The sequence below is a fragment of the Nannospalax galili genome, unplaced genomic scaffold (genome assembly GCF_000622305.1).
Source record: "Nannospalax galili isolate Female #2095 unplaced genomic scaffold, S.galili_v1.0 scaffold893, whole genome shotgun sequence".
NCBI lineage: Eukaryota > Metazoa > Chordata > Mammalia > Rodentia > Spalacidae > Nannospalax > Nannospalax galili.
In genome coordinates this window covers 405,084-431,135 of record NW_008333776.1, presented here as the reverse complement: position 1 = coordinate 431,135, position 26,052 = coordinate 405,084, and the positions used below count along the sequence as shown (strand labels likewise).

At 43.2% G+C, this 26,052-nt stretch overlaps 1 protein-coding gene across 1 annotated transcript in view; it reads right to left on the bottom strand.

The window, feature by feature from the left end:
• Babam2 (BRISC and BRCA1 A complex member 2) overlaps nt 1-26,052 on the bottom strand; it is a gene marked incomplete at its 5' end in the record, with an annotated part of 408,743 nt that overhangs the window by 5,557 nt on the left and 377,134 nt on the right. Inside the window, 1 exon segment of the mRNA XM_008828413.2 lies at nt 24,042-24,195. Coding sequence (XP_008826635.2) covers nt 24,042-24,195 — 154 coding nt within the window.

Sequence of the window (26,052 nt, the reverse complement as noted above, 5' to 3'; positions counted from 1 at the left end):
GACTTGCTTGATGGTATACCGGTAGGTGGCATCTGAAGGGTAGCTCTTCAGCCAGAGGCACCCTTGGGCCCTTGTTCATCTTCCCCCAAACCTGCTGGGCATGTTCTTTAGGTCCAGTTTTGGCTAGAGGTTTGGTCAGGAAGGAGGTCGCAGCTGTTGGCTGGGGGTGTTTAAGAGTCTATGACTATCTGCCTGAGACAAGGGCATAGTTAGTTGGCCTGGTCCTCAGACAGACCTTTCTATTTTGCAAAAGCCTAAACATTTGCCTTCTTCCAAAACAAGGCTTGGATTCTGGAATTCAAAAATGGTTTTCTTTGGGCAAATTTAAGATGAGACACATGATGTTTGTTAGAGCTAGGCCAATGTGGTGGTAGAGTGGGGTGGGGTGGGGATGGGAGAAGTGGTTCAGGGACACGTCCCTCACTGTCAGGAAATCAAGAACATATAAATCAAGCCAGAGGTCATTTTGCAAATAGAGGCAAGTTCCAAATATCTAAGTCTCACTGCTTTTCTCCAGTTTTATTCTGCAGCTGTGACTTCAACTGGCACATGTTTTTCATCAGTCATATGAAAACCGATTGTGGTATGAAAATCAAAGCAGTCCTGTAAATAGTGTAAGACAAGTCCGGCGAATCATGCCTCATGGTCTTTGGTCTTGCCTTGCCCTCACTGTCCTGGATCGCCACTGTAAATTCTGACTCATTCTGGGCTCTTGCCTCATGTCAAAAGGCCCTGCTTACAATAGGATCTCCACAAAGAGACCTGATTCCACTCTGACGCCCTCCACCCCAAACCTTCCAAAAACTGTCCATATAACTCTGGGTGCCATGATGAACCAGTGACTACCCAGTGGGAGTCTGTTCAGCAGGTGTGCCCTGAGCAAGGGGCAGCCTGTCTCTCTGGTATGGGCTTTACGAACAAACAAGTGTTTGTAACGGTTCACAGACAGTCTTGTTACCCATGCCAGCCCTTGAGTGAGTCTGGTTTGTTTCCAGGGGGCCCAAGCTTATAAATGAGGAATTAGCATACTGGAGATGCAAAGCCTCGATAGCGAGTGAGAACACAATGTCACGTGCTGGTGGCTTCAGGCACAGGCCCTTGTCCTCAGCCAGACTCAATCTTCCTTAGGCTGGATTCCTTGGCACCCCGGGTGCCTGTCTCAGCACAGCATGGCCTTGGTTGGAGATGTTTAGACGAGTCTAGATTGTGTGTTACATAGCATGCCACCTTGCCTGTGAGAAGGCTGAGGTTGTGGTCTTAGTATTGCTAAACTAAATCAAAAGCCATCTTAGGAGGACTTCAGAGATCCATTTCTATACATCAAAGCACTGGGCTGAAATCTGGCTCCAGCCAAATCACAGAGTATTTAAAGATTCTAAAGGTGATCAAAATTCCCTGCAGTTCTCCTTCCTTCTGAAGCCCTCTGAGGCCTTCTGGAGCCTGGCCAGTCCCTCCAGAGCCAGGGCAGCTTGCAACCAGTTTCTGCAAGATTTGCTTCTGGGGGATTCAAGTGTCTGTCTCGCTGTCACGCCCTAATGCACAATGGTGTAAGAAGAGAACACAGGGCTAGTTGGCTAAAGGAAAGGGAGGGAGAGAAAGTCCTATAGGCCTCAAATGTCCTTAGCTACAGGGCTTGCTCGCTCTGCTAGGCTTCCATCTCTGTGTGCTTGCATTTAACATTTGCCAGCCAGCCTCCTGTGCCTGAAAATTAGTTCCTTGAGGGAAGAACCCTGTTCATACACATTCATCTTTGCACCCCCGTTTCACAAACAGCACTCCACTCATAGCAGCTCAACACAGACTTCTCAAACAGATACGTGGCACTGTACTTTAAAACAACAGAATTTTCAAATGGAAAGAAAGCTCACATATGGTCCATTGTCATAGGAAGGAGTGAACTTAGGGCCATGCAGGTTGGAATGGCCCTTCATATGGCATAAAATCTTATGTCCACATAGGCCTTTTCTGCAAGCCCCTGGAAGGCTGAACTTGGGATGGCCCATCCTCAGTGTTCTGATTCCTACCTTCCTCAGGCCCCATCACAGGTGAATGCCAACCTGGTGCAGAAATGGATGAAACCTGCTCTGAGGGAAGTCATGTGGCTCCAGAGCTTGTAGGCAAGTTGCCCATCCCAATTGTTTCCTCTCTGGCTGATGTTTGTACCATAACCCACTTGATGAGAGGGTGGGAGGGCAGTGTGACCATGTAGCCAGTAAGAAGGGCTAGGATGACTGGCAGGGCTGAGGGCAGATAGTAGGTATCAGAAGCTAAGGAATGAGGGGCTGTCTGGGGCCTGGGAAGCCTGAGCAGAGCCCAGCCCTACACTCCTTTGGCTTCTCCACCTGCACTTGCCTGAAGCGCCCACACAGGAGATCTTCTAGTTACTCTGCCCAGGGCTGCATGAGCAGGAGCTCAGCACAGACCAGGATGTGGTGAAGGCAATGTGGATACCCACAGAAGGTGCATAGATTTGACCACAGTCTTGGCCACAGGATGGCTACTCATCAGTTTACCTGCTGGGGAGAAGTGGACGCCTGTCTGATGGTGGTGAATCATCACTAAGGTCACAGATGGCCTTCCGCTGCTTAGTCAGCAAAAGGGGGAAAACCAAAGAATGGCCCTCAGAGTGGAAGTGCTCAGGCCACCAGCAAGGCTGATCACAGGGACTGTGGGGTCTGGGCTCCAGGGCATAGTCCCCAGTATGGTACCTCAAGGTTTCTACTCAGCATCGCTAGGCATCAGCCTAGACCCAGGGTCTACTCCTAGTCCCCAGGGAACAAGAAGCATTAGGAAAACAACTCTTCTTCTTGCCAAATCTCTCTAGGGCTCTAGTATACTGCTTACCAGGTGGTAAATGTAGCTATGGTGGTAAATGCTAGACCTCAGCATCTAGGGGCTATAGCTCATGACTTTCCCAGATGCCCAGGGATCTGCCTTTGCTGGATTTTGGGCACAGTTTTTAGCCATCCCAGTGCTCTGGGTCCTTCTGCTCCTGACTAGGTATTCATAGAAGGCCCTCGTGGTAGGTGGAGGCTGTCTGGTCCTCTCCGTTCATGAATAGGCACACTAGAGAGGTCGGGAGGAAAGCAAGCAAAGGAACCCTACATGTTCTATATCTACAAAGTTCACTCTCCTCCTTGCCAGCCCTGAATGTGCTCTCAGCATAAAGCTCTGTGGCCCTAGGTATCAGTTACAGACAGAGGGAAGGAAAGGCAGGAAGGGCATATGTACCGTATGGGCAGATGCTATCCACTCATGGTGTGAAGTAGGCTTATTCCAACAATGGGCTGTACTCTTAGTGGATGTGAAGTCCACTTAGTGGACCATGACCAGCATTAAAATAAGTGAAATAAAATTAAAGTATATCACATGTGACAAGAGGAAATACTATTTTGTGAAATTTTTGTTTTGGTTATATTTACTATAATAGGCACAAAGTAAATATTTTGCTGTGGATTGTGGAAAAAAAATATCTAGACACCACAAATATAAGGGAAGGGAGGTGCCTGCTGCGTGCTAGGCATTGTGTTGCTTGTATTCATCTCTGTTTTTCTGTTGACTTGTAACGGGCCCACTATTAAGTTGGTGTCTTTATTTCTATCCTTGAGAAATCAATGATCTGGAGATGCCCAGTGGCTTTTCTAAGATCAGACATAAGGGGCTATGCTATTTAGGAAGTCAGGGAAGCTGACTCCAAAGAGCACCCTGCCATAATTTCCAGTGGAGTGAACCCCAGCATTAAGTGGGGAATCAGGCTCCATGTGAGGCTCTCTCACATGAATCACTCCTCTATTTCCTTATCTACATGGGGGAGTAAGATAGATGATTTCAAAAATATCTTTATTTGTTGGCTCTTCCCCTCCCAAATAGTATTTTAGATGAATTTTCCTCTCCTCCACTAAAACTTTTATTAGAATTGCCAACTGTCCAGTAATGAATTTCAGGAGTTGCCCATGAGCAACCCCATTACTCCCTGCATTTATTCTAAAGACCCTCAATGGCCTTCCCTCTTGTAGTTGGTATCTAGAGGTATTAACTAGACTTTAGGACCTGCACTAGGTAACTTCTCAGTAGAATGACTGTGACAACAAGCGACAAAAGGTATAAACTGGATCTTCTTGCTTGTCACCTGGTTCTTGGAAGTACTAATGTAACTTAATAAAAACTAAGACTATTCTGAGTATCTGGATGGAGGAAAAGGCTCTGCAAGGAAAGGGTATCTACTAGGAGACAATGGGGGTAACACAGGTGTCATCTGGCATTTTAAAACTCTCTGGAGTTGTGCAGAGTGCTATAAATTGGACATTTTATATCTCAGTATGATCAATGTACAGATTGAGACTTGGGATGCTTGAGGGATTCCAGCTCTGCTTCCTACTTGTTATATGACCTTGGATAAGCCATTTTATCTTTCTGGGTCCCAGAAGTCTCATCTATAAAATGAAGGGATGGTTTCTGAGGCAACTGCTAGGTCTAGTATACTATTATCCATTATTGCTTATCATTATTATTATTATTATTATTATTATTATCATTATTATTTATTGTTTGGTATCAATCCACCCAGTTTAGTCAGAGGCAGTTTTTCAAGTAGAAGCAGTAATTTAATAAATGACTTCTCCCTGTGCTTTGATAGAGGGATTCCCTCAAAAGCTTAAAAAGCATTATCAGAGGCACTGCATATATCTGAGGTTTCTATGTAGCTTCCCTGTGTCTCACGATCTGATTTGGGATCCCAAGAATGATGGACAGTATCCATCCTGGCCATCTTCCTTTCATCCTTCAAGTTAGCAGACAACCATTGATTTGCACACTCAGACAGCTTCTGCCCTAGTGGTGGCTGGTTCAGACAGGAGTGAAGATGCATGTGAGTAGGCCCTTGGCCCTCAGGGAACACACAGACACTTGACTCCCAGGGCTAAGAGCAGCATGCTGGCCCTGGAAAGGAGCCGGGTGCTTTGCTTTACAATCATGGGCCAAGCCCTCCTTGGCCCACTCATTACTGCTATTGAGCAAACTTTCTGCCTGGAGTTTGCTTTCTTTTCTGCTAAGATCTATGCCAGGGCATTATGCAGCAGGCCAGACGTCTAGCACCTTTAATAACAATAATAATAATAATTTGCATTTATACAAGGCCTTTCATCGGGGGATCTTAAAGTGTATCACAAACAATAATTAATTTTCTTTTGCAAGTCTGGGAGCCAGCTAAGTAGAAGCCCCTTTATTTTGCAGGTAAAGGGTACTTTCCTAGACCATGAAACATGTTGGGAGGCCTTTCTGCCTATTGGAAATCTACCTCCTCCTCTCTTGAGGCCTGGGTTAGCATCAGACCCTAAAATGGAGCATCCTGTGCCAACTATCCTCAGCCAGTTATTCTGTCTCAGATAATAGTTGAGCACTCATTTGATCTGTTGCTAGAGAAAGAGAGCTGGGAGAAGTCTTGGGAGGCTGTCTGGGGCAGGGCTTGCCTTAATAGCACTTTTGAGGGGTGACCCTCTGGGGAGTCTTTCAGGATAGGGAGCTCAATAAGGTTCATATAAGGTGTCTACTTTTATGATAACCCATGGCCTGAGCTTGTGGCCCATGAATTGAGTGGCTGGATGGCTGGAGGATCCACCATCCGATCTGGGCCCTGACAACAGAGTACCTTCTGGAGTGTTGTAGGAAGAGTCTGAGTGTTACATTGGTACTGTGGTTTGCCTACTTTTAAATGCAGCTTTTTGGATTATCTGGCCCCACCCCTGGAAAGTTAGCTCTAAAGCTAACTCCAGATTGATTTTGGGGGCTGCATCATCTCAGTGTCACAGAAATACACCAACGTTACATTCAATGATTGACTATTAAGTGACTGACTGAATGCTTTTTCTTCCTAAGGATCTATTCTTTGTTGTTTCTTTTTCTCCTTTGGTGCTGGAGAGCAATCTGAGGGCCCTATACATACTAAACAAGAACTCTACCACTCAGCGACATTCCTGGCCCACTTATGGGTCTATTCTATGGGTCTATGCAATTGACAGTCAATCTCCCAGACTAGTTTTTGAAGATTCTGACATAACAATCTCTTTGGTTTTTGTTTCCTCTTTCATTTTTTTCCTCTGCTCCATTTCATCAGAATAAATGCATGGTACTAAACTTAAGAAAAAATGCATAAATACTGAGCTGGGAACCAACACAAAGACAAGGAAGTCCAAGATCCTTCTCCCCCGAGAGATGGGGCCAGGACACATCAGGACTTGGGTGAGAGGCAGAAGAGCACATGGAATCCTTTGCTAAGCTGGTTTTCAAGAATCTAGCTCTTAATGGAGAAACCACCAACTCCCTAGAGTGATTTCTGTGTTCTTGGTGCTTTGCTGAATGCCTGCATTCATCTTCCCCTATCAAGAGCACACCATTTGGGGGTGATCTTTCTCACAGTGGCTTACCATGGAAGGAATTTTGAACATGTATTCAAAACTGTGATTTTCCTAAAACCTGTGCCCCTCTGAAAACAAGGCTTGGCTTGTGGGATCACAGTCCCCTGATTTGACTTCATGTGATTTCTACTACTTAGTCTAGAACCAGACATTTTGGGCTTGGATCTAGTCTAGGCCATTGATCTAGGAGAAGACTGGGAAAAGATAGGGAGGGACTAGAGATGGAGCCTCCTGAGATCATCCTAGGGCAAGGAAAACACCCTGGAACCAACCCTGCCTACTCCAAGTTTTTAGAATCAGAACTTAATTTAAATACAGAGCCATCACTTGTTCCCTATGTGTCTGGGGACGTCCTTAGGTCTCCATGTATTTCTCTGCTATGGCTGCTATGAGGCACAGTGCAGGCACACAGAAAAAACCGAAGCCTCCCTGGTGTCCTTTCCTCCCCCACTCCATTGTCACCAGACAGCAATATAAACACATACCAAGGAACTTTTATTTTGTTTTAATTCAATAAACATTTGCATGTGAGTGCGTGCATGTCTGTCTGTGTGTTTATGTGTATGTGTGTGTATATGTGCATGTGTCTGAAGGCATGTGCCTGAAGGTCAATTTCAGGTGTTATCCCTCAGGAGCTGACCAACTTGTTTTTTGAGACAGTCTCTCTCACTGGGGCCTGAGGCTTGTTGATCAGGCTTCATTGGATGGTCAGTGAGCCTCAGGGATTCCCTGTCTATTTCTGCTGTACTGGGATTACAAGCATGTACAACCATGCCTGGCTTTTCAAGTGGGCACTGAACATCAAACTCAGGTCCTTAAGCTTGTGTGACATTCACTACCAAATGAGCCATCTCCCTAGCCCCTCAACAAACATCTCTTGAAAGGTGCTATAGCCAAGGACCTGGAAGACTTGGAGCCATTGTTTAACTGGTACCTGGAGCCATGTAAGTTTCTAGTATTTGTTGACTGAGTGAACTAACGTGGCAGTTTCCAATCTATACTGTACTTTAAAAATAACCTGTAATCTGAGCAACAATTATATGTAAAGACTAGATCCTGCTAACATACTCCACAGTATCCATAAAGAAACAGGTCTGGAATAGGAGGAACATGGTCTGAGGTATACCATGTTTTACTAGCTAGGACCCATGGAGTGTTGACTCAACCTTGTGTTCAGCCACCACAGCATACTGAGGCTGAATACGAACGACATCAGGAGCCCAATCAGGAGCATTTGTTAACAGGTGTCTTTTTCTCAGGCCCTGGGTATGTTCTCATACTACCATCCATGGTCAATCCTGTACTGACCTCACTGGCCTACTTTCCTATCCCCCTGGGGTGGACAATGCTGATGTGCATGCTTGCCCTTCATCTTTCCAGCTCCCTCTCTTGAGGCCACAAAGAAGGAAGTGCTGTGTCGATAGGACATGCTTGTTCCTTGGCAGGGGGCTCTTCATGTTTTAGGGGCTCAAGACAGTGAAGAATGATATTCTTTCTGTTCCCATAGTTTTTAAAACTAAGAATGAGGACAGGAAATAGGTATTAAGTGTTCAGTTACTGCAGGCCCTCAGCTTCTTTTTCTTCCTGCTTTTTTAGCTTCTGAACTTTGGGAGCCATTGACAGGTGTAGGTTGGGAAGGGGAGAATGAGAAGTTTTAAAAATTCATCCACAAGGCTGGCCCAAATATGGTGGCCAGATTGCCTACATGAACTGAGGAGTGGACTCAGATCTGACTACAATGCAATATCACCCACAAGGAACTCCTCACAGCCTTCTCCAAACCACTCTGACAGCACATTGTGCAGAGTGGGGGTGTCCTAGAGGAATGCTGTCACTGTGCCCACTGGGTAGTGTGCAACCCAGTGCCTTAGAAGTGAGGTCAATGCCCCCTTGAGGAGCTGTCTCTTCTGGACCTCTGAGCACATTTCTTGGTGCTGTTAGTGTGCTGACTTTGAGATAGAACAGCATGGAAAAATCATGTGCATTCTTCAAGCTGAGCCAGTTTCAAGTCAGACATGGTAAGGCAGAGCCAACATCAGCACCTGAACTAATCAGACTTGAGGAAGAGAGTCATGTCTCTGCTTCCAGGCATGGAGCACCCAGTCTCCAGCTCTGGGCCTGGGAGTTATATTCATATTGCAGCCTTGCTGTCGGGGACAGGTACAAAGGGCTGTGCCAGGGGCCAGCCCTAGGTGGTCTCAAAGGCAAGGCCAAGCAGCGTTAACCTCTCATGGTCAGCCAGGGTCATATTGCAGGACCTCCGCAGACACAGTGTGTGGGTGCCAGGATGGGCTAGAGCATTTTGAAGTGTAGCTTCTTGGCAGGGGTAGTAAGTGGAGGCTAACACTCAGGTTGTGCTCTGCTTGTTAAGCTGTGTGTGTGCTCACTCAGAGCCATAAGACCCAGAGAAAAGGGACAGCTTTTGCTTCACTCCAAGCCATTAGTCAAACTGTATCAACCCAAAGGGAGCAGCCTCTTCTAGTCTGCACAAATCTTTCTTGCAGGTCAAAGTGGTCTGGATAGGAGGACCATTAACTTCTGCATTCTTGGTTATTAGGGCTCTGGTACTGACACACGGATGAGAGTTTCATGGGGAAGTAAACTGTATAAATTGCAGCCTTGTTTGGACTGGCATTGAGGAGAGAAAGGTGAAACAGATTAGGTCATTCTTAGCTTGCATCTTAGAGGCCTCTTTAGAATATATTGGTGTTTTTCTTACCATGGTCCACCAATTACCCCAGCACTTTTGGTCATCAACTCTATCCCATTGCTCAGACTGAGAGGCAAGGCAAATCCAGATAGAGTAGGGGTGGCTGAGGGTTGGGCAGACATATGGGTTCTTGAAGGCAGTATGTGGTTCCCTTTCCTACCAGGTTTACCAAGCAGATGAATCAGCATTCAAATCAGCATTCCCTCCCATGTGGGTACAAATGGTATCCCACCTTGAACCAAGCCACTGAATACAGTCAGTCCCACACCAACTGAGGAACCCCCTGCAAACTGGTGGATACCATGGGTGCCTGAGCTGGTAGACCAATGAACAAATACAGGCCCATAGCAAAATAAACTCTATAAAAATACAGCAGAACAAGCTTCCCACCCTTTGTGCAGTTCAACAGTGTCACAGCATGCCTTGTATTGCCAACTACAGGGGAGAAAGAAAGAAGACCTTTTCTAGCCAGCTCCTTATTGATAACTCTGGGAACTCTTCCTTTAAACAAGAACTCCTACAAAAACTAAAGCCATAGAACACACGTTAGAAGCCTAGAGTTCACCCAGTTCAAAGGTCAGCACATTTTCTGTAAAGGGCCAGGCAATAAATATTTTCAGCTTTGTAGACCATATACTCTGTCACAGCAATTCAAGTCTGCCCTGTACTGATCATAACTGTAGACAAGATATAAATAGATAGGGAGAGCTCTGTTTCAATAAAACTTTATTCATAAAAACAGGTGCTATAGATCTCTGGCTGTCTTTCAAGCCTTTATCCAGTCTGAGCCCTCCATGTGTACAGGAGGCAAGATGAAGTGACTCCTTCAGGGAATCATGTGCATGTCGAAGAATGAACTTATTGGTGGGAGGAACAAAGATGACTGCTGTGGGCCCAAGAGCCACCGAGGCTGAGGTAAAAATGGCCACTTGGATAACTGGAGGTTTTGGCTGAGATGTTTACCCTACCAGGAGGAACCAAAAGAGAGTGGAAAATCACAAGTTACAAATCTTTGTACAGGTTAAAATGTCCTAGTTGGGATAGACAACCTGCACATCCACATCCACCTCAGCTTGCAGAGATGGAAGCAGGGTTAAGGCCTCCATAGTATATGCTGCTTATGGTCATTAATCAGTGAGATTCAGACATGATCTTAATGTGTCTCTGGAGAAGGGCTGGAAAAAGAGGGCAGAAGGAACTGGAAAGCCACTGGCACTTGTCTGAACAATATGAGAAGAAAACAGCAAATTCATTTTTTCCAGTCAGCAGCTAGTCCAACAATGAACAGTACATAAATGGTCAGAGAGGACAAGCCCTCTTGTCCAGGCCGAGAACAGGTTGTTTTGGCTGTCAAGCATTTTCAAAACAAGTTTTCTTGGTCTCATGACAGGTTGAGGCAAGAACAAGAAAAAGAAAAGAGTGGAAGATCCCATGATCCCGCTCTGGGCTTCCACGTAGGCTGGCCTGCCTGCACGGTCAAGTTTGCTTTCAGAGCATTCAGATAAATCTGGTCTTAGGGTTAATACCACCTTGCCAGTGATACCATTTAATGAAGTGATTCCTCTAAGAAGTCTCTGGCAGCTGGATAATCATTCTAGTCTGGGAAGAATAAGAGGTCAAAGCCACTCTTAAGCCCAAGGGTGCTAGTCTGCTTGAACATACGCCCTGCTTTGTTTTAATTTTCACCTCATGTTACATGGACAGATTCTTCCCTTGAAACTGAGGCTAAAAGCTATCTTCTCTGGGGTGGATTTTTCCATCTCAACCACAGAACAGTTGGTCAGGGTGGGGCAGAGAAAGCAGCAAGGCAGCATGAACAGGGCAGGCTAGGATCAGCCTGGTCTTAGAAAATGCCACTGGCTCCTGCCAGCAGTGGTCTATTAGGGCTTGACAACTGTCAGCAGGAGAGGGTCCAAGTACAGAGCTGAGCATGGTATCTCAAAGGACACAGTAACAGGCAGAGTCCAGACTGCTTATCACATAATCCAGAGAAACCATTCAGAAATCAACCAAACCAGAGTGCTAGGAATTCTCAGACCCCCTGAATGATCACTGAAGAGCCCAAAGCAGTTGGCGGAAGACAGAGAGCTGTGTGACTGAGGCAGAGCCCCTCCCTTCTCAACTGTCCTTTCAGGATCCCCAGATTCCTGGAGCAGCATATAGTTAGTTCATCGGCATTACACCTGGGTGGCTGTCTCAAGTCCCAGAAGTACACTGCAAAAGAGGGCACTCTACTTGAGGCTGGCTCTATTCTGAGACAAAGTACTAGACTACAGAGGCTGTTTTCATTCAGTCAACTGTCTGCAAAAATGTCTCAAAGAGAGAAAAAAAAATTCTCCAAAGAACCTTTAAGCTGGAGGCAGTAAAGCCTGAATTGTTTGTGTTTAGGTGCATAGAGAGCTGGGGATATGTGCAGACCAGCACAAGACATTCCTCCTCTGTCACACCCACCCCCATCCCCACAAGGTGGAACCCATCAGCACTGCAGGTCTCTGCCCAGGTAGTGATTTGGAGATACTTGTCCAAGGCCCTCTAGGTGGAGCTTTCATTACCTGAGACACAGCAGAATGAATCCTCCCCTAAACATGAACAGGCTGTTCTATGACTCCTTGACCGCCCCTCAATACAGGAGGCCTCCACTATATTCAAACTTCAGGCAAACAATATTTAACTTTTTCATGTAACTATGTCCTAAATACCCCAAGACAGACTCTTTTATACAATCATTTGTTACTTACTGAAGCTTTACTGGGCACTTTGCATTTTGAATTGCTATATCTGGCAATTCTGTGTGTGTGTGTATGTATGTGTGTGTGTGTGTGTGTGAGAGAGAGAGAGAGAGAGAGAGAGAGAGACAGAGACAGAGAGACAGAGAGAGACACAGAGAGAGAGACACAGACACAGAGAGAGAGAGAGAGACAGAGAGAGACAGATTTTATGCATGTGTAGGTCACAGGACAACTTTGGGTGTCATTCCTTGGCTACCACCCATCTACCTTTTTTTGGAGACAGGGTCTCTCACTGGCCTGGAACTTATCAAGTAGACTAGGCTGGCAGGACAGCAAGCCCCAGGATCCATCTGTTTCTACCACCCCATTGTTAGACTACAAATGTGTTGCCACCATGACTGGCTTTAGAAAAATGGCTTCTGGAAATTAAACTCAGCTCACTGTACTTGTAAAACACTCTATGGGCTGAGCCATCCCCCCAGCCTCTAATACCTGACAATGCAGATATCAGAGAACCAGAGTGGGTTTGGAAAGCTCTGTGTGTTGAGGTGGCACTGAAAGGGCCAGAGGGTTCAAGACTAATGTTCTTGAGCATGAGCTTAGAAATTATCCTTCCACAGCCTTTGTTATTATTCCTAAGGCTAAGAAGGATCTACTAGGATTTACCTATCGCTTAAGATAGACCAAGGTATCAATGTAAGAACTTGAGGAAAACCTTAATTCCTATAGAAAAAGGATCGAATGTGTTAACATGGCAGTTAATAACAGCAGCCACCATTAACTGAGCATCAACACTATGCCAGGCATTACAATTACTTCCTCATCAACTCTCAATCCCCTGTGAGGGATGACTGTTACTCTCATGTGAGAAAATGAAGTCTTACAGAAGCAAAACCAAAGCAAAAAACAAATCAAAACAAAACAAAAACCACACAAGAAAGCCAAATACAAGACAGCAGTAGAATTAGGCTATGCGTTCTGATTAGCCTGACTTCAGCGTGCATGTTCATTAGCCCCTGGAACATCTCTCCTCCTTCCCCTGTGTCATGCCTGTTCTTTTACTCCTAGCTTCCTAGAGCTCTAGAACCAAGCATCACCTTCCTTCTTCAGGATCTGTGCATGTCACCCATGTTACTACTTTAAACAGAGTTATTTATGCATTTCTGTCAACCCTCCTCTGGGTTATTGAAGGACTATCCTATACCTCACTTAAAATTGTGCCTAATATCTACTTTCAATTAATAAACATTTGCTGAATGAAAGAATGAGTGCTAAAAGTATAGTGATCCAAGCAACATTGAATCCACGTATTTATCACCACAAATCCACCCTGGGGCAAGCCAGAACTAAGTGTCAACCAAGGCAGGCACTAGACTGATACTCTGCAGCTATGAAGACACAGCCTGGTGACTCTGGGCCATTGGTCTGAGGAAGTGGGGGCCATCTTGGGCACTGCAGCACAAGAATGGCAGTCTAAAAGGTTGGGGAACTAGGGTGTATCCTGAGCTCCTATGTGACCCTGCACAAGTCATTTCACTTTTTCAAGCCACAACTTCATAGTCTGTAAGATAGGTAAGTAGCAGTAACTATCTTGTAGGGTTGTTATGAGAACGAGAGGAGTTAAACCATGCAGACCATTCTAGCTGTGCTGGTGCAGTCTAAGTACTCAATACATGATATTGTTATCAGCATTACCATCTAGAAGATGGTCAAGAGGGATTTGGTGGCCTGTTCTTGCTCAGTTTGAAGAAAATAACATAACCATGGAAGTTCCCATATATTCTGGACAACTGGAATATTAACAGTTTAAGGACTGTCTAATCCCTCAAATGACCAACAGTAGAAAAGTTTTGTTTTTCTAAATTTTAGGTTTGACCTTTAGAAAAACTACACAGCTTCCTGCTTTCCAGTTCTGACTTATACTTAGTGTACTGAGTAGCTAATTTCTAGAAGGTCTCAGTGTCAGAGTGAAATCTCCGTTAGTGATGGATCATTCTAGAAATCAACTAGCAGGCATGGTAGTTGGGGCTCTTCAAAATATGGGTGGTAAGTTGCAGCACCCAGATAGCAGCAACTCTATCTCATGTGTTTGCACATGCACTGTGATCCTCGGGGCTTTGCACATGCTTTGTATACAGTGAGTTCCTACCCATTTGCTGAACAGATTTTGCAATCCATGATATACCTGCAGCTACACACAGAGGTACAGGCTTCCTAAATGCCTTTTGATCAGTCCCAGGAAACTGTTATGCCCTGCTTCCCACCATCATGGCTGCTCTAAAGCTATGACATCTCTACTGGGCAGCCTGACACTGATCGTCCATGGCACATGAAAAACTGAATTATCACTTTTTCCCTCAAAAGTGACTTTGGATTAAGGTTTACCAAGGTGCCCAGGCCTTCTGCTTTCTTGCCTTCCACTTTCCACCGGGCATGACTAAACATCTGTCTGGGAAGATATCAGTCACTGGAATTTTCTGTCCTCTTCTCCTTTTGTACCCCTATCCCATGCTTGTTTGGAGGTTACTATGAAGGGACATGTTGCTTCTGGTCTAGTCTATTACACTGTCCCTTACCCTTCTTTTCTCTCAGCTATAAACTCCAGTAATAAATTTGGTCACAGGGATTATTTTGCCTTATCCTAAAGGTCCTTAGCCTCCTGGGTGAGGCATGAAGAAGGTTCTCCCAGCTACTTCACAGGGGGTAAGGCAGGGACATGCATGCAAGCTCCCTCACTTCCAGCTCTTGTTCCTACTGTGCTGTTCTTGTCAGCAAAGGATCAGGCAAGAGGTAGAGGATAGGCAGGAAGTCAGATGCAGCTGGCAGTGTTCTGGACCAGTCTTCAGGGGCACAGGGTTCTAATCTTCGTACTTTATGCCTTGAACAAATTCTTCCAGGAAATGAAAAAGATGCACTGAATGTTAATTCCATGGCAATCAACAACTTCACCTCACTGTCACTGTGATGGTTAATGCTTAGCACATTCCTAGCTGGCTGCACTAGCGGATCTTTCAAGTTCTTTCCATGTCTCATATCTTGAACACAGTCCCACTGCCAGGCTTACCTTCTTACTTGGTCATTCAACCTAGCTCTGTTGTTGGCTATACATTTTGAGGATCACTAAGGTAAGATAACAGACCCATTACTTACTGCTTTTGTTCATTTCTAATTGACCTTGTACTTCAGGAGGGCATGAATCTTGTTCATTTTCACAAGCGGCCCTTGTGCTGAATGATCTGACAGCAGACAACCCTGTTTCCGCAGAAACAAGGCCTCTACTTGTTGCTATGATCTGCACAGGATGAATGTTCCTCATCATTCTTTGATAGTTCCTTTTTTTCTAGAATCCATGCCTTAAAGAGAAGCAATAGAAACAAGTGCCCTCCTGCCTTGGCTGGACTACACATCACATATGACAGCCCTGAGCAGCCCTGGCGGCACCTATCAGAAACCAACACGCACATCTGAACAGTCAAGCCTAATTCCCAGGAAGCTGTTTTAACTTGACATCTGAAAATGTTCTGCATCTCAAATTATTTTACGGAGTGTGTGTTCAGGGCATATGTGTACACGTTCTACAGCCGAAGTGGTCTATAAATATCAGATGCAGGCTGTACAAAAGGTATCACATACACAGTGTCCTTATTTCTATTTAGTAAGATTTCAATTTGTATCTGACCTCTGGCAGCAGAGATGGACGTTTTTCAACATGAATAAAGAGCTATGCCAAGCTACCTGAAACATGCTTTTCACTTAATTTCCCACACATCTACCAGAGTTTAGTGGCAACAGTTAGGTACTAGCCTAGCACTTTCTGATGATCCTTCTTAGGACCACACAGGAAATCAAGATGGGTACCTGGATACAATCCAGGTCTCCTAATTCCTGCCTTTATTCTTTGCACCTGTCTTTGTTTTACTATTCATGCCTTATTCCAACAGTTCAGAGGGAACTCTGATCCTATTAATCAGTATATGTTCTTCTTTATCATATTTAAAAAACCCAAACCAGAACCCTTCTACCTTTTCTTTCCTGTACATTTTTCCAAGAATGAAAATACTTGACCATAACTCACAAATAATGAGTTAATGCTACTCAGAACACTTTCCTCATGGCAGGGGACGGTATAATTAGAATCCATGCCTGAGTACTCAGTGGTTATCACAATGGCACAACTAGTGACCTTCCTCAACAAAGATGTGATAATCTTCCAGCTACTTAACTCTGGATAAGCCCAGCTCAGGCTAGCTTCTTTTAGCTTGTGTGACTGAGGGCAACACATAAGCTCTAATTCTGTTTTCCACTGAGAAAGCAGGATAAACACGGAGCTCAAAAACGGCCCTCTGAGAACAGAGAGATGGCCTGGGAAAAGATGGCCTCTGGGGTCCTGGTGAGGGGACGGCCCTGCTTGGCTTCCCCAGGGAGAGAGGAGGCAGGGCAGGGCTGCCAATGCTGGTGCCTGGTACAGCCCGGGCTGTGCAGGCTCACAGGATGGTGTAAGGCTCTCTCTGGGATGAAGCTGTGTTCATAGTAATTGATGGCCAGGCTTTTTAATGAAGCTTATCATCTCACAGCAACAGATGTCAGGCTCTAATAAATAACACGCTCTCTCTGACCTACGCAATTTGGAGAGGATGCCTGGATGTCAGGCAGAACTGGATTCCTCCCCATCTCTGTTGCTCCTTCGTCTGACAGGGAAAACAAACCATATTCCTTGAGATACTTTTCAAACTGAGTCTCCTTGAGCATTCAGGATGCAATCATTTCATGTTGTTTATTTGGCTGACTTTTCTCGCCATAGCTCCTATATTTCTAAACCCTGTGAGGAAAAGCTCAGAGGGGTATGGGAGCTTGTTCACACTGGAACAGAGGTGGGGAAGGATGGCAGGCCTTGTTGACTGCAGCCTTCCCCAAGTCCTGTCAGCTCATCAGTGCTGGCTCCTTTACTGTCCTCTCAGGGTGTGTGTGTGTGTGTGTGCAGATGGCCCAAGCTGTACAGGCCTCGGCCTGAAAAATTCCCTCTGCTCTCCCACGGGGAGTTTAGCTAAGTTGAGGCTGGGAGTTTTTAAAGGGAACTGGTCCTAAGAAATGGGGCAAACAAGAAACAAAAAAGAAAGTCCATGAATCACAACAGTGGTTGGGCTGTAGATCTGTCTTCAGGTCTGATCCCTGATGGGCTCCTGGGGCAGAGCTTTCTGACAGTCCAGCCTCAGTTGCTCCCCCTTCTGCCAACAACGTCTCTTGCCCTTTTTGCCCAGGGGACTTGAGTGGGTGATCAAAGCTGGCCACAACTTTTACCTTCATGGTTGACCTTGTAACCCTTAAGTGTCAGAAGTTCTAAGAATACAGACATGAAGGGAAGGGACAACAGGTTGGGGATACGTGGAGGTCGAGAGAGAGGTTGTCAAGACTTCACCAGGGTTTTCTCAAGAACTGAAAAGAGTCTCGATTAGGAGGGCTGAGTAGATGTACAGAGCTAGTGGGTTCCAAAGCTGCCAGCTCACATGCACAGGGACAGGCCTGATTGTGGCTGAAGCCCTAGAGAAACAAGGTGACATCAAGAGGTGCCCTGGAGCTAGCCACTGGAGCCAGGAGGACTGACTGATTCCTGTAGAAATAAACACACATCAGGCTCATACTGTGAGCACTTAGACTTCATGCACTCTCCCTTGACCCTGTCTTGACCTCTGAGGAAGTCTCAGGCCACAGGTCTCCCACCACCATGCTGTGAGGACACAATTAGAACCAGGATTTCTACACTGTATATAGAGTCCTGGGGGGACCCCAGGGACCTCAGGGGCCATGGAGAGGGCTGGGTGCAATATCCGATGTGTGTCGACCCCATCTCTTGAATCAAGAGGAGGAGAACTATTTTCAGCTGCTTTATTCAAAGGACTAATAAATGAGGTGGGATTAAATCATGTGACAGCTAATGAGAACTTTGAAAAAAACAAACCACATAGTATCTTTGAGAACACTAGAGTAGTAACAATGAAAAGTCATTGAAATAGTCCAGAATGTACAATTAAAAAAAAAAGATTCTCTAAAGACAGAAATTATTCTACACAGACAAGTGGATGACAAACAATGGATGCATGGTGAAGGGCAATGTACAGAAGCCGTGGACAGCTCTGGGAGGTTTGGGGTAGGTTTCTGGATAGGAAAACAACATCTCATTCTGACCTTGAGGCAAGAAGGAAACAGCAAATAGTTTTAGGAGGTTCATGATGAATTACTCCCATGTGTTGACTGAGGAACTATTTTTTGAAATATCCTTTAGTGATTCCTTTTATATAATGGATTTTATGTGTGACAAACCACTGTAGTAGGTGCTTTGGGGGTTCAATTCTATTCTAAGATTCTATTCAGGCTTCTACTAGGAACAACCTGATGCTTTACACAATGAAATTTATGAAAAACCACTTCATCTATTTCACTGACTAGAAAGTATTAGAAAAAAGTCATTTGCTGTAATCTTCTAGATAGGCAAAGGCTACCTATGTGATACCAAGTTATCTTGTTTTGCTTCTTTTTTTTTTTTTTAAAGTGATGGTTAGCTTTACATAGATTAAGCAACTAAAGGATGGGATTTTTCCATTTTCCAACTGGTTGTGTTGGCATTAAGAAGATAAAACTATAGGGATCAACAGCCTAAGGCTTTAGAATATGGCCAAGTCACTAGGGTTGGGGGATTCTTTACCCCCGCCCCCTTACCTTTTAAATAAAATCTCCTTTGTTCCCTAAGGAAGGACACCGACAGTTAACATTTTCTGCATGCTCACCACATCAGACAATTCATTTACATTACCCTATGCAGTAGGCAGATTTTAAGATTCTCCACTTCCTGTAACATCTCTGGGGTGGTGAAAATGATAGATTCCATTCTGATAATTAGGTTTTCTTATATGGCAGAGATGACTTTAAGAAAGGGAGATTAATTGACCTAATCTGGGTGTGGGGGTCAGAGACGCAAGTCAGAGACTGAAGATGTGAGCAAGATATACCACCACTGGCTTAAAAATGGAGGGACTGGGCAGCCTCTAGTTACTGAGAGTGGTCTCCAGGTGACTTCCAGCAAGGACATGGAGATCCGAGTCCTACAACTACAAGGAACTGAAGTCTGCCAACATCCCAAAATCAACTCAGGAAAGGCTCAGTCTAAACCTTGACTGCAATCCTCTAGAACTCTCAACAGGAAACCCATGCATGTTGTATGGGCCTTCAAACCCATCAAAACTGGAATAATAACTTGTGGTATTTTAGGGTGGCAAGTTTATGGCAATTTGTTAGTCTGAAATACAGAAAACCATAAACCCTGTATGACACTCACAGTAACCCTCTAAGAAAGGCTTTACCAGTTGATAAACATGGAGACAAAGGCTCAGGAAGATTATGGTTATTCTCAAGTCTCACAGTTTGAATGGCAGAGACAGGTTTAAACCAGCTGCTAAGACCTCTGGGTCAGTGCTTTTGACTGCCACATACATTTCCTCTCTGCAGCATGCTACTCAAGTGCCAGGCCCCCGAGGAAGGGGCTTCAGGCAAATGATAGAGATATTGGGGACTGTGTCTGCCTGTCTGGGAATGTACAGTAAGATCAGAGCTCAGGTGCTGAATCCTTGCTGTGTGCCCTGGGGAAAGAAAGTCAGTCCCTCTGAGCCTCAGGTTCCTCTTCTTTTCAATCTGCATCAAAGGGAGTAAGACTTTCTGCAGGGCTGCAGTGATGATCCAATGAAAGTGTCTGAGGATATACTAGAACCTGTGAGGTCTATGGGAAGGCAGAGGCAGCTGAAGGGCATGCAGGTGGGAAATTCTTTCGTTGATGACTGCAAGTCTCAGTGTTCATGGCCTATATATTGGATAGGATACCTCTGATGGTTTGTTTTGAAGAGATGTAAAAATAAGTTTTCTTTGGAAAGAAATTGATTCCTATCTCCTTTATTTGGAAGCCCCAGCATAAATTGGAATGTAACTTTTCTTTTGCTAAAAAAATTTCTTCTAAAAGAAATAGACTGTTATCAGTTGATTGTTAAAAACCAAAGCAACAACAATTCATTGTGGAATTCACATGCAAAACCCACATGTAAGGATATAGTAGAACAAAGGCTAACTGAAGGCATAAAGAGAATTATGCTGCTTCAGAGCTAGGTTTTAATATTAATTAATTAGAATTAATTCATAGTAGGCTGTGTCAAGGTAAAGGTTGTTTTTACTATATACCTAACCAAAATATATGAAAAGATATAGCTAAATAGTCAACAAAAGGGACAGAACAGCACATGAATAAAATACTTCAACAAATCAAAAGAACACAGGAAGAGAAGAACAAAGGAACTAAGAACAAAGGAAATTAAAAAATGACAAATAGCAAGGTGTAGTTCCTAAAATTAATAAACTCATTAATTATATTAAATATAAACAAGCCAAATGTTTCTATTAAAGGACACAGATTATCAGACTAGATAAAAAAATCAAAATCTACAGATACATACAGATAAATAAATACAAATAGGATAAAACAAAAAGGGATGAGAGAGGTGTATCATGCCAAAATTTGTAGAAAAAAAAAAACGGTACAATTCTTTTAACATCAAAGCAGACTTGAAGTAAAGAAGACTTATTAGATATAGTCATTCCATAATGACAGGCAGACCAATAGATCAAGAAGACATAAGAATTCTAAGTATGTATGTATTTTATCAACATAAGCAACAGATGTTCTCCAATTTATGGTGGGGTTATATCCCAGTAAACCCACTGTAAACTGAAAATATCCCATGGGCAGAGAGATGGCTCAGCTGGCAAAGGTAGTTGTTGCCGAATCTGACAACCTGAGTTCTATCCCTAGAAACCACATAGTGGAAAGGCAGAATGGACTCCTGTAGGTTGTCCTCTGACTTTCACAAATATACCACAACTCCAATAAGTAAATAAATGTAAAAGAAAATATCTTAAGTAGAAAATTCATTATATATCTAACCTATGGAACATCAGAGTTTAGTAACATAGTACATCATAGAGTAGTGTTATCCCCTACCCCTACCCCTGGAGCTGTAGCTTGCTGCTGCTTTCTAGCATATGGAAGTATTATATGAAACATCACATAAATAGGTCAAAACTCAAAATCTGAAATAAGATTTCTACTGAAGGTATAATTGCTTTCATAATATCATGCAGTTGAAAAATTTTAAGTTGAACCAGTGTAAGTTATGGACTGTCTTTACATAAACATCTATTCATGGCATTGTAAATTATACACAAATTGTACTACAATAAAAAAGATATATATGGGAAGTCTTTGCCTTTAATAATCTCACCATTTGGTTTAGGAAACAGATGTATACAAAGATGTGAAAAAACTTAAAAATAATACAAAAGATATTCCAGATCAACATATGATTACAGTCAGAACTGGAGGAAGATGGAGAAGGTTACCTGTGAGTTAAGAATATATGAGAAAAGCCATATGGAAGGAGGCTGGAATATGAACAGATTTCAGGGGGAAAGAATACAATGGGATGAAAGGGGTGAGCAAAGGCACCGAGGGACAAAGCAGAAGTAAAATCGCCAGCCTTCCTTATGCTACCTCACTGACTGCCCCTTCCTAGCAAGTTCATTCAACAAGCTAGGAGAACAAACCTGCCTTCCAAGATGAAATTTGGAGAGGTTATGAACTCTGCTCAAGGCTATAAAGCTTTCAGACTTAATCTCTATGATAGTAACTGGGGCATGCATGACCCCAAAGCCTATGCTTACCCACTTTAGGGTATTATACTTATTAAAGACAGAATTTGATAGATACACATGAACAAGAAGCACTATGGTAGGAGAAGTCCTGGTCAGTGCCAGAAAGTGTCCTTTCTTAATGCACATGTTTAGAACTGTGCTCTTACAGGCGGGGATAAACAGCTGATTTCACTCAAAGGGCTCTGGGGCTGCTCTAAGCCACAAGAGTGTTTATATCATGGGCAGTACTCCCCAAGTGAATTATAGCCTTTTACACACTGTGTACAGTATTTTCATAGGATACAGAAACAGGGTGTGTAAGGAATGCTTCAGCTAACTGTTCTTTCTGTTTATCCCTTCCCTCCATACCTCTTCACCAGTTTCTAGACTATTGCAAAGGACAATTTTTAGTTATGATTACCCATTATCTGGCCTTAGACACAGCTAGTACAATTACTCAGTATAGTTAAAGAATGGAGCTTTTAAACTATCTCTTCTAGCTAACATGAACCGCTGCTGTCTCTTTTATTACATCTAAAATGGATCTACTACAGTAGAAGGCAGATTTTTTTTTTAACACTAGTTCAGATGTTTTCTTTAGACTGGTGTTAACATAAAGCAAATGTCTCTTGAAAGTCTGAACCAATCTGTTAAGATAAACAGGCTTCACTTACGATATTCCTATATTGAAATCACAGGCTTGTGGTCTACAGCGCCTTAAAGCCTCAATTCATACATGCTAAAGTGCCTGCTTAAAACACACACACACACACACGTACACCAAGATAGCTTTGCCATGGAAACCACAAAGACACGTCTGGTTCAGACTCTGGAGCACATACCACAAATAATGGCCCATCTTTTAAGGGTAGATCCTATGTATACACAGGGAAAGCCCAGAAAAAAAAAAACCAAAAAACAAAAAACTGCAACATTTCAAACAGAAACCTTGCTTTATATTTCCTTTGTTCAATTGTCTTCCAACATATGTTAAGTCTTAATAGTTGTTACTAGTTCCATTTGCATGTTTGTTTATTCCTTAAATAGAATTTCAGGCTTTGGTATAATGAATATAAAGGGAAAATATAGGGAGAAAGGGCACACTCAAATTTCAAATTACAATTCTGGGTTGCACATATGAATTTCACGTTGTAAGACATCTAGAGAAAGACACTATTATAGAACCTGGGCCTACAATGCATGGAAGTCTTGTACTATAAAGATGATGAGAGATCAAGGATACCTTCTCTGGAAGGAAAGTAGGTATCAGAGAGGGGGAGACAAGAATAAGTCCTGGTAATCAATAATGTTCTAGGTCTGGAAGGCCAGGTTTTGCTAGTAGGTGCTTTAAAACTGTCAGAAATTTGGTATGATTAATCTCTTTTGCTGGGCTAAATTATTACGACATTCCAAAATAGCGCACACTGCATGGAACATAGTAGATGTTTAATAAAAGCAAATGAAGAGGATGCTTATAGACAGTCTTCATTTGCATGATTCTTTGGCTCTGCCATCCTCCATTTTGAATCACAGGTATGTGCATAAGGCTGTTTAGAGTGATAAAGTGATAGAGTGGTAATAACCACATGATACTCTATGATTTATTTTTGGAAAGTACCATTGCAATCCACTGCAGCTTCAGTCTAGGAGGCAATGGTTCATAGAGTGATGGTCCAGATACTAAAATCTTACTACAAAAACCAATTATTTCTATATTTACCTGTTATGACTGAAGCAAGAGCCCTCTATAATGAGAGGTTTGTGAGTATAGTTGTACCTTTAAACTGTGAATGCCAGCTGACTTTAACCTCCATCAAGCTACTACTTTCAGAGCAGTTTTAGCAGACCGAAGCAATCACTGGATCTCCTTATTCAGCTAAGAAACATAGCCATGGAACACACAGCAGAAATGCAACAAAGCACACAATCCAAGAGATGCTGCTGCTCCACAGGAGAAAATGACAGCGGAATTCACACACTATCTGAAATTCACCATTTAAAAATATGCAAGAAGCTGTTAATATTTTTATCATTAACACTATCCACAACTCTACTATCTAGTATTTCTCTAATCTGAATAGAAACGTAGGTTTCTGACAACTCTTAAAATCCATTTACAAAAGGGGTTAGGGGTGGGGAGCAGTCTTGGCCAAGCTTAGAGATCAACAGAAACAGGATAAGGGTCAGCTTCTCTCTGATGAGGTAAGGGGTTTGGTGGATTTTTTTAAAAGGCTGAACAGGAAATAATTCTGACTTTTGCTAGTTTCTATTGTTACTACCTACTCTGCCACTGTGGCATGAAGGCAGCCATGAACAGCAAGAAGTAGAAGATGGTGTACTTCAATAACACTTCAGAAAAATATAGTCAGGGCAGAATTTAGCTGGTGGACAGCATCTTGCTGACCCCTAGACTGGATATATAAACTGCCCCTCTCTGTAGGAAATAAAAATTGATCCACTTACTTTGCTCTTTTGGCCATTTCATTTCCATCCCATCGGGGGCTATATGGGTAATTTTTTTGAGCCTGGGAGTAAAGTTGTCCACTGTTGGTGAAGTGATAGACGGATTGAAATGTGAGAGTTGGCTGATCTCGAGGAAAAAACAGGGGCAGGTCAACTGGAAAGGCAGAAGAAAGAAAAAGAAAGAGTTAAATACATCTTAAGATACTTTTTTGACTAAACCAGAATGCTGGTACAAGACAGTTAGAACTACAAATACTGCTTGAGGCTTAATCAAAGCTGTGGAGTGAGGGACTAAGAAACACAAAGCGGGGAAGATCCCATCTTCAGGGAGTTTAAATTCTCATTAGCGACTCATGAAGCCAAGCATCAGCATCCTGAGGCATGCTGTGAAAGTACTGAAAGACCACCACGGAATGGACAGGAGGCTTCAGCAGACACAGGATGGCATCCTGCACCCTCTGAATTTCTGGGCCTTGACCTTGCCCACCTGTCATGCAGAGCTAGCTGCATAACTATTTTAGGTTTCTACGACACCATAAATTCTTCAAGGGTTGGACAATGTCTTCTTCATTTGTGATTTGATGGGGGAAGTAGAATGGAGGGGTAGTGTGCAAGAACAGATTTGAAAAAGGGACAAAGAAGGCTGTTGATAATCTTTCTACTTTATAGGCTATGGCAACTAGACTATCAGAAAAAAATAATCATTCTGCTTCCAATCAAGCAGCGAATTCTGATACTCAGCAGTTTCCATTTTTTTCCCACATATGTTGCCACATATATTTATATCTTCGAAATCAGAGGGAGCTCCTTAATGGGATGCGACAGGGACAAATCCGAGTGCTGCCTGCTGGGATGGTATGGCAGAGTCTAAGCCTCACAGTTAACATGCATTATGTGCTTTATCTTTTCATTTTTGGGTTCTTTAACTCAAATTTTAAAAATAAAATTGCTTGTTAGTTTTGAGGCAAACCATCATCAGAAACAGACTGTTTCAACAGCACATTCTTTGAGGTAGACAATATGTTTGTGTAAACGTGATCCTTTTCTAGGATAGAGAACAGACACATTACCAAATACAACAACAACAACAACAACAACAACAACAGAATTTTGTTGTTCTACAGTTCAAAACTATAGAATTTTCTAGCTTTGCAGAGTACTTTTTAGGTACTTTATTTGTTATTTACAACTTCATGAAGGGGACATTATTTTGAAAATGTGCATTTAACAAATGAGTAAAGTAGAAATTGCAAGGAAGGAGTTTATTAACTTGCTTATAGAGAGGCAGCAGCAGGAGACAAATCTGGGCCCATGATTCCAATCTTTGGCTCTTACCATGTGATACTGCCTTCTCTTGCACTAAGGACACTGGTATAACCTGCTTATACCTCCCTCACGATGTTGTAATTAGATCTTAGTAAGGATGCCAAAGCCTCCACTGTGAAGAATGTACAAAGATGAACTTTTTGGCTACACGAAGCAGCTATGTTAAAGGAATATGCACTAGCCAGTGCTGCATGTATCACCACCTCAGTGTAGTTAACAACGAACTTGGACTAGGTCCTCTCCATATACATGACTGCTTGAGGGAGGAGTTAGGTTTATGGCAAACTTTAAAAAAGAAAAGCCACCACCACCTCCAACAATAAAAATCCCAAGAAATAAAAAACTGTGCCATTGGTTGGGCCTCTCAGACCTCTGAGTACACTTGACTCTGATGCTGTCTGATTCAGAACCACAGGGGGTTTCTACAGATGAATCATACCACAACCAAAGAAAAGAGGCAAGATTTTGAATGTCCACTTTTTAGTCACATTTCTCAAAGTGTCACAATAAAGTAGTCTCAGCACATGTCTGTTTATGCCAAATAAGAGATTTCATAACACACAGAACAATATAAATGATAAATAACTCAATTCACAAAATCTTTTTGAATTCCTTCATATTACAAAGCTTGTCCTGTAATATTGTCAGTCACTTTGAACAAATACTGCTCTCTAAACTTTTTATA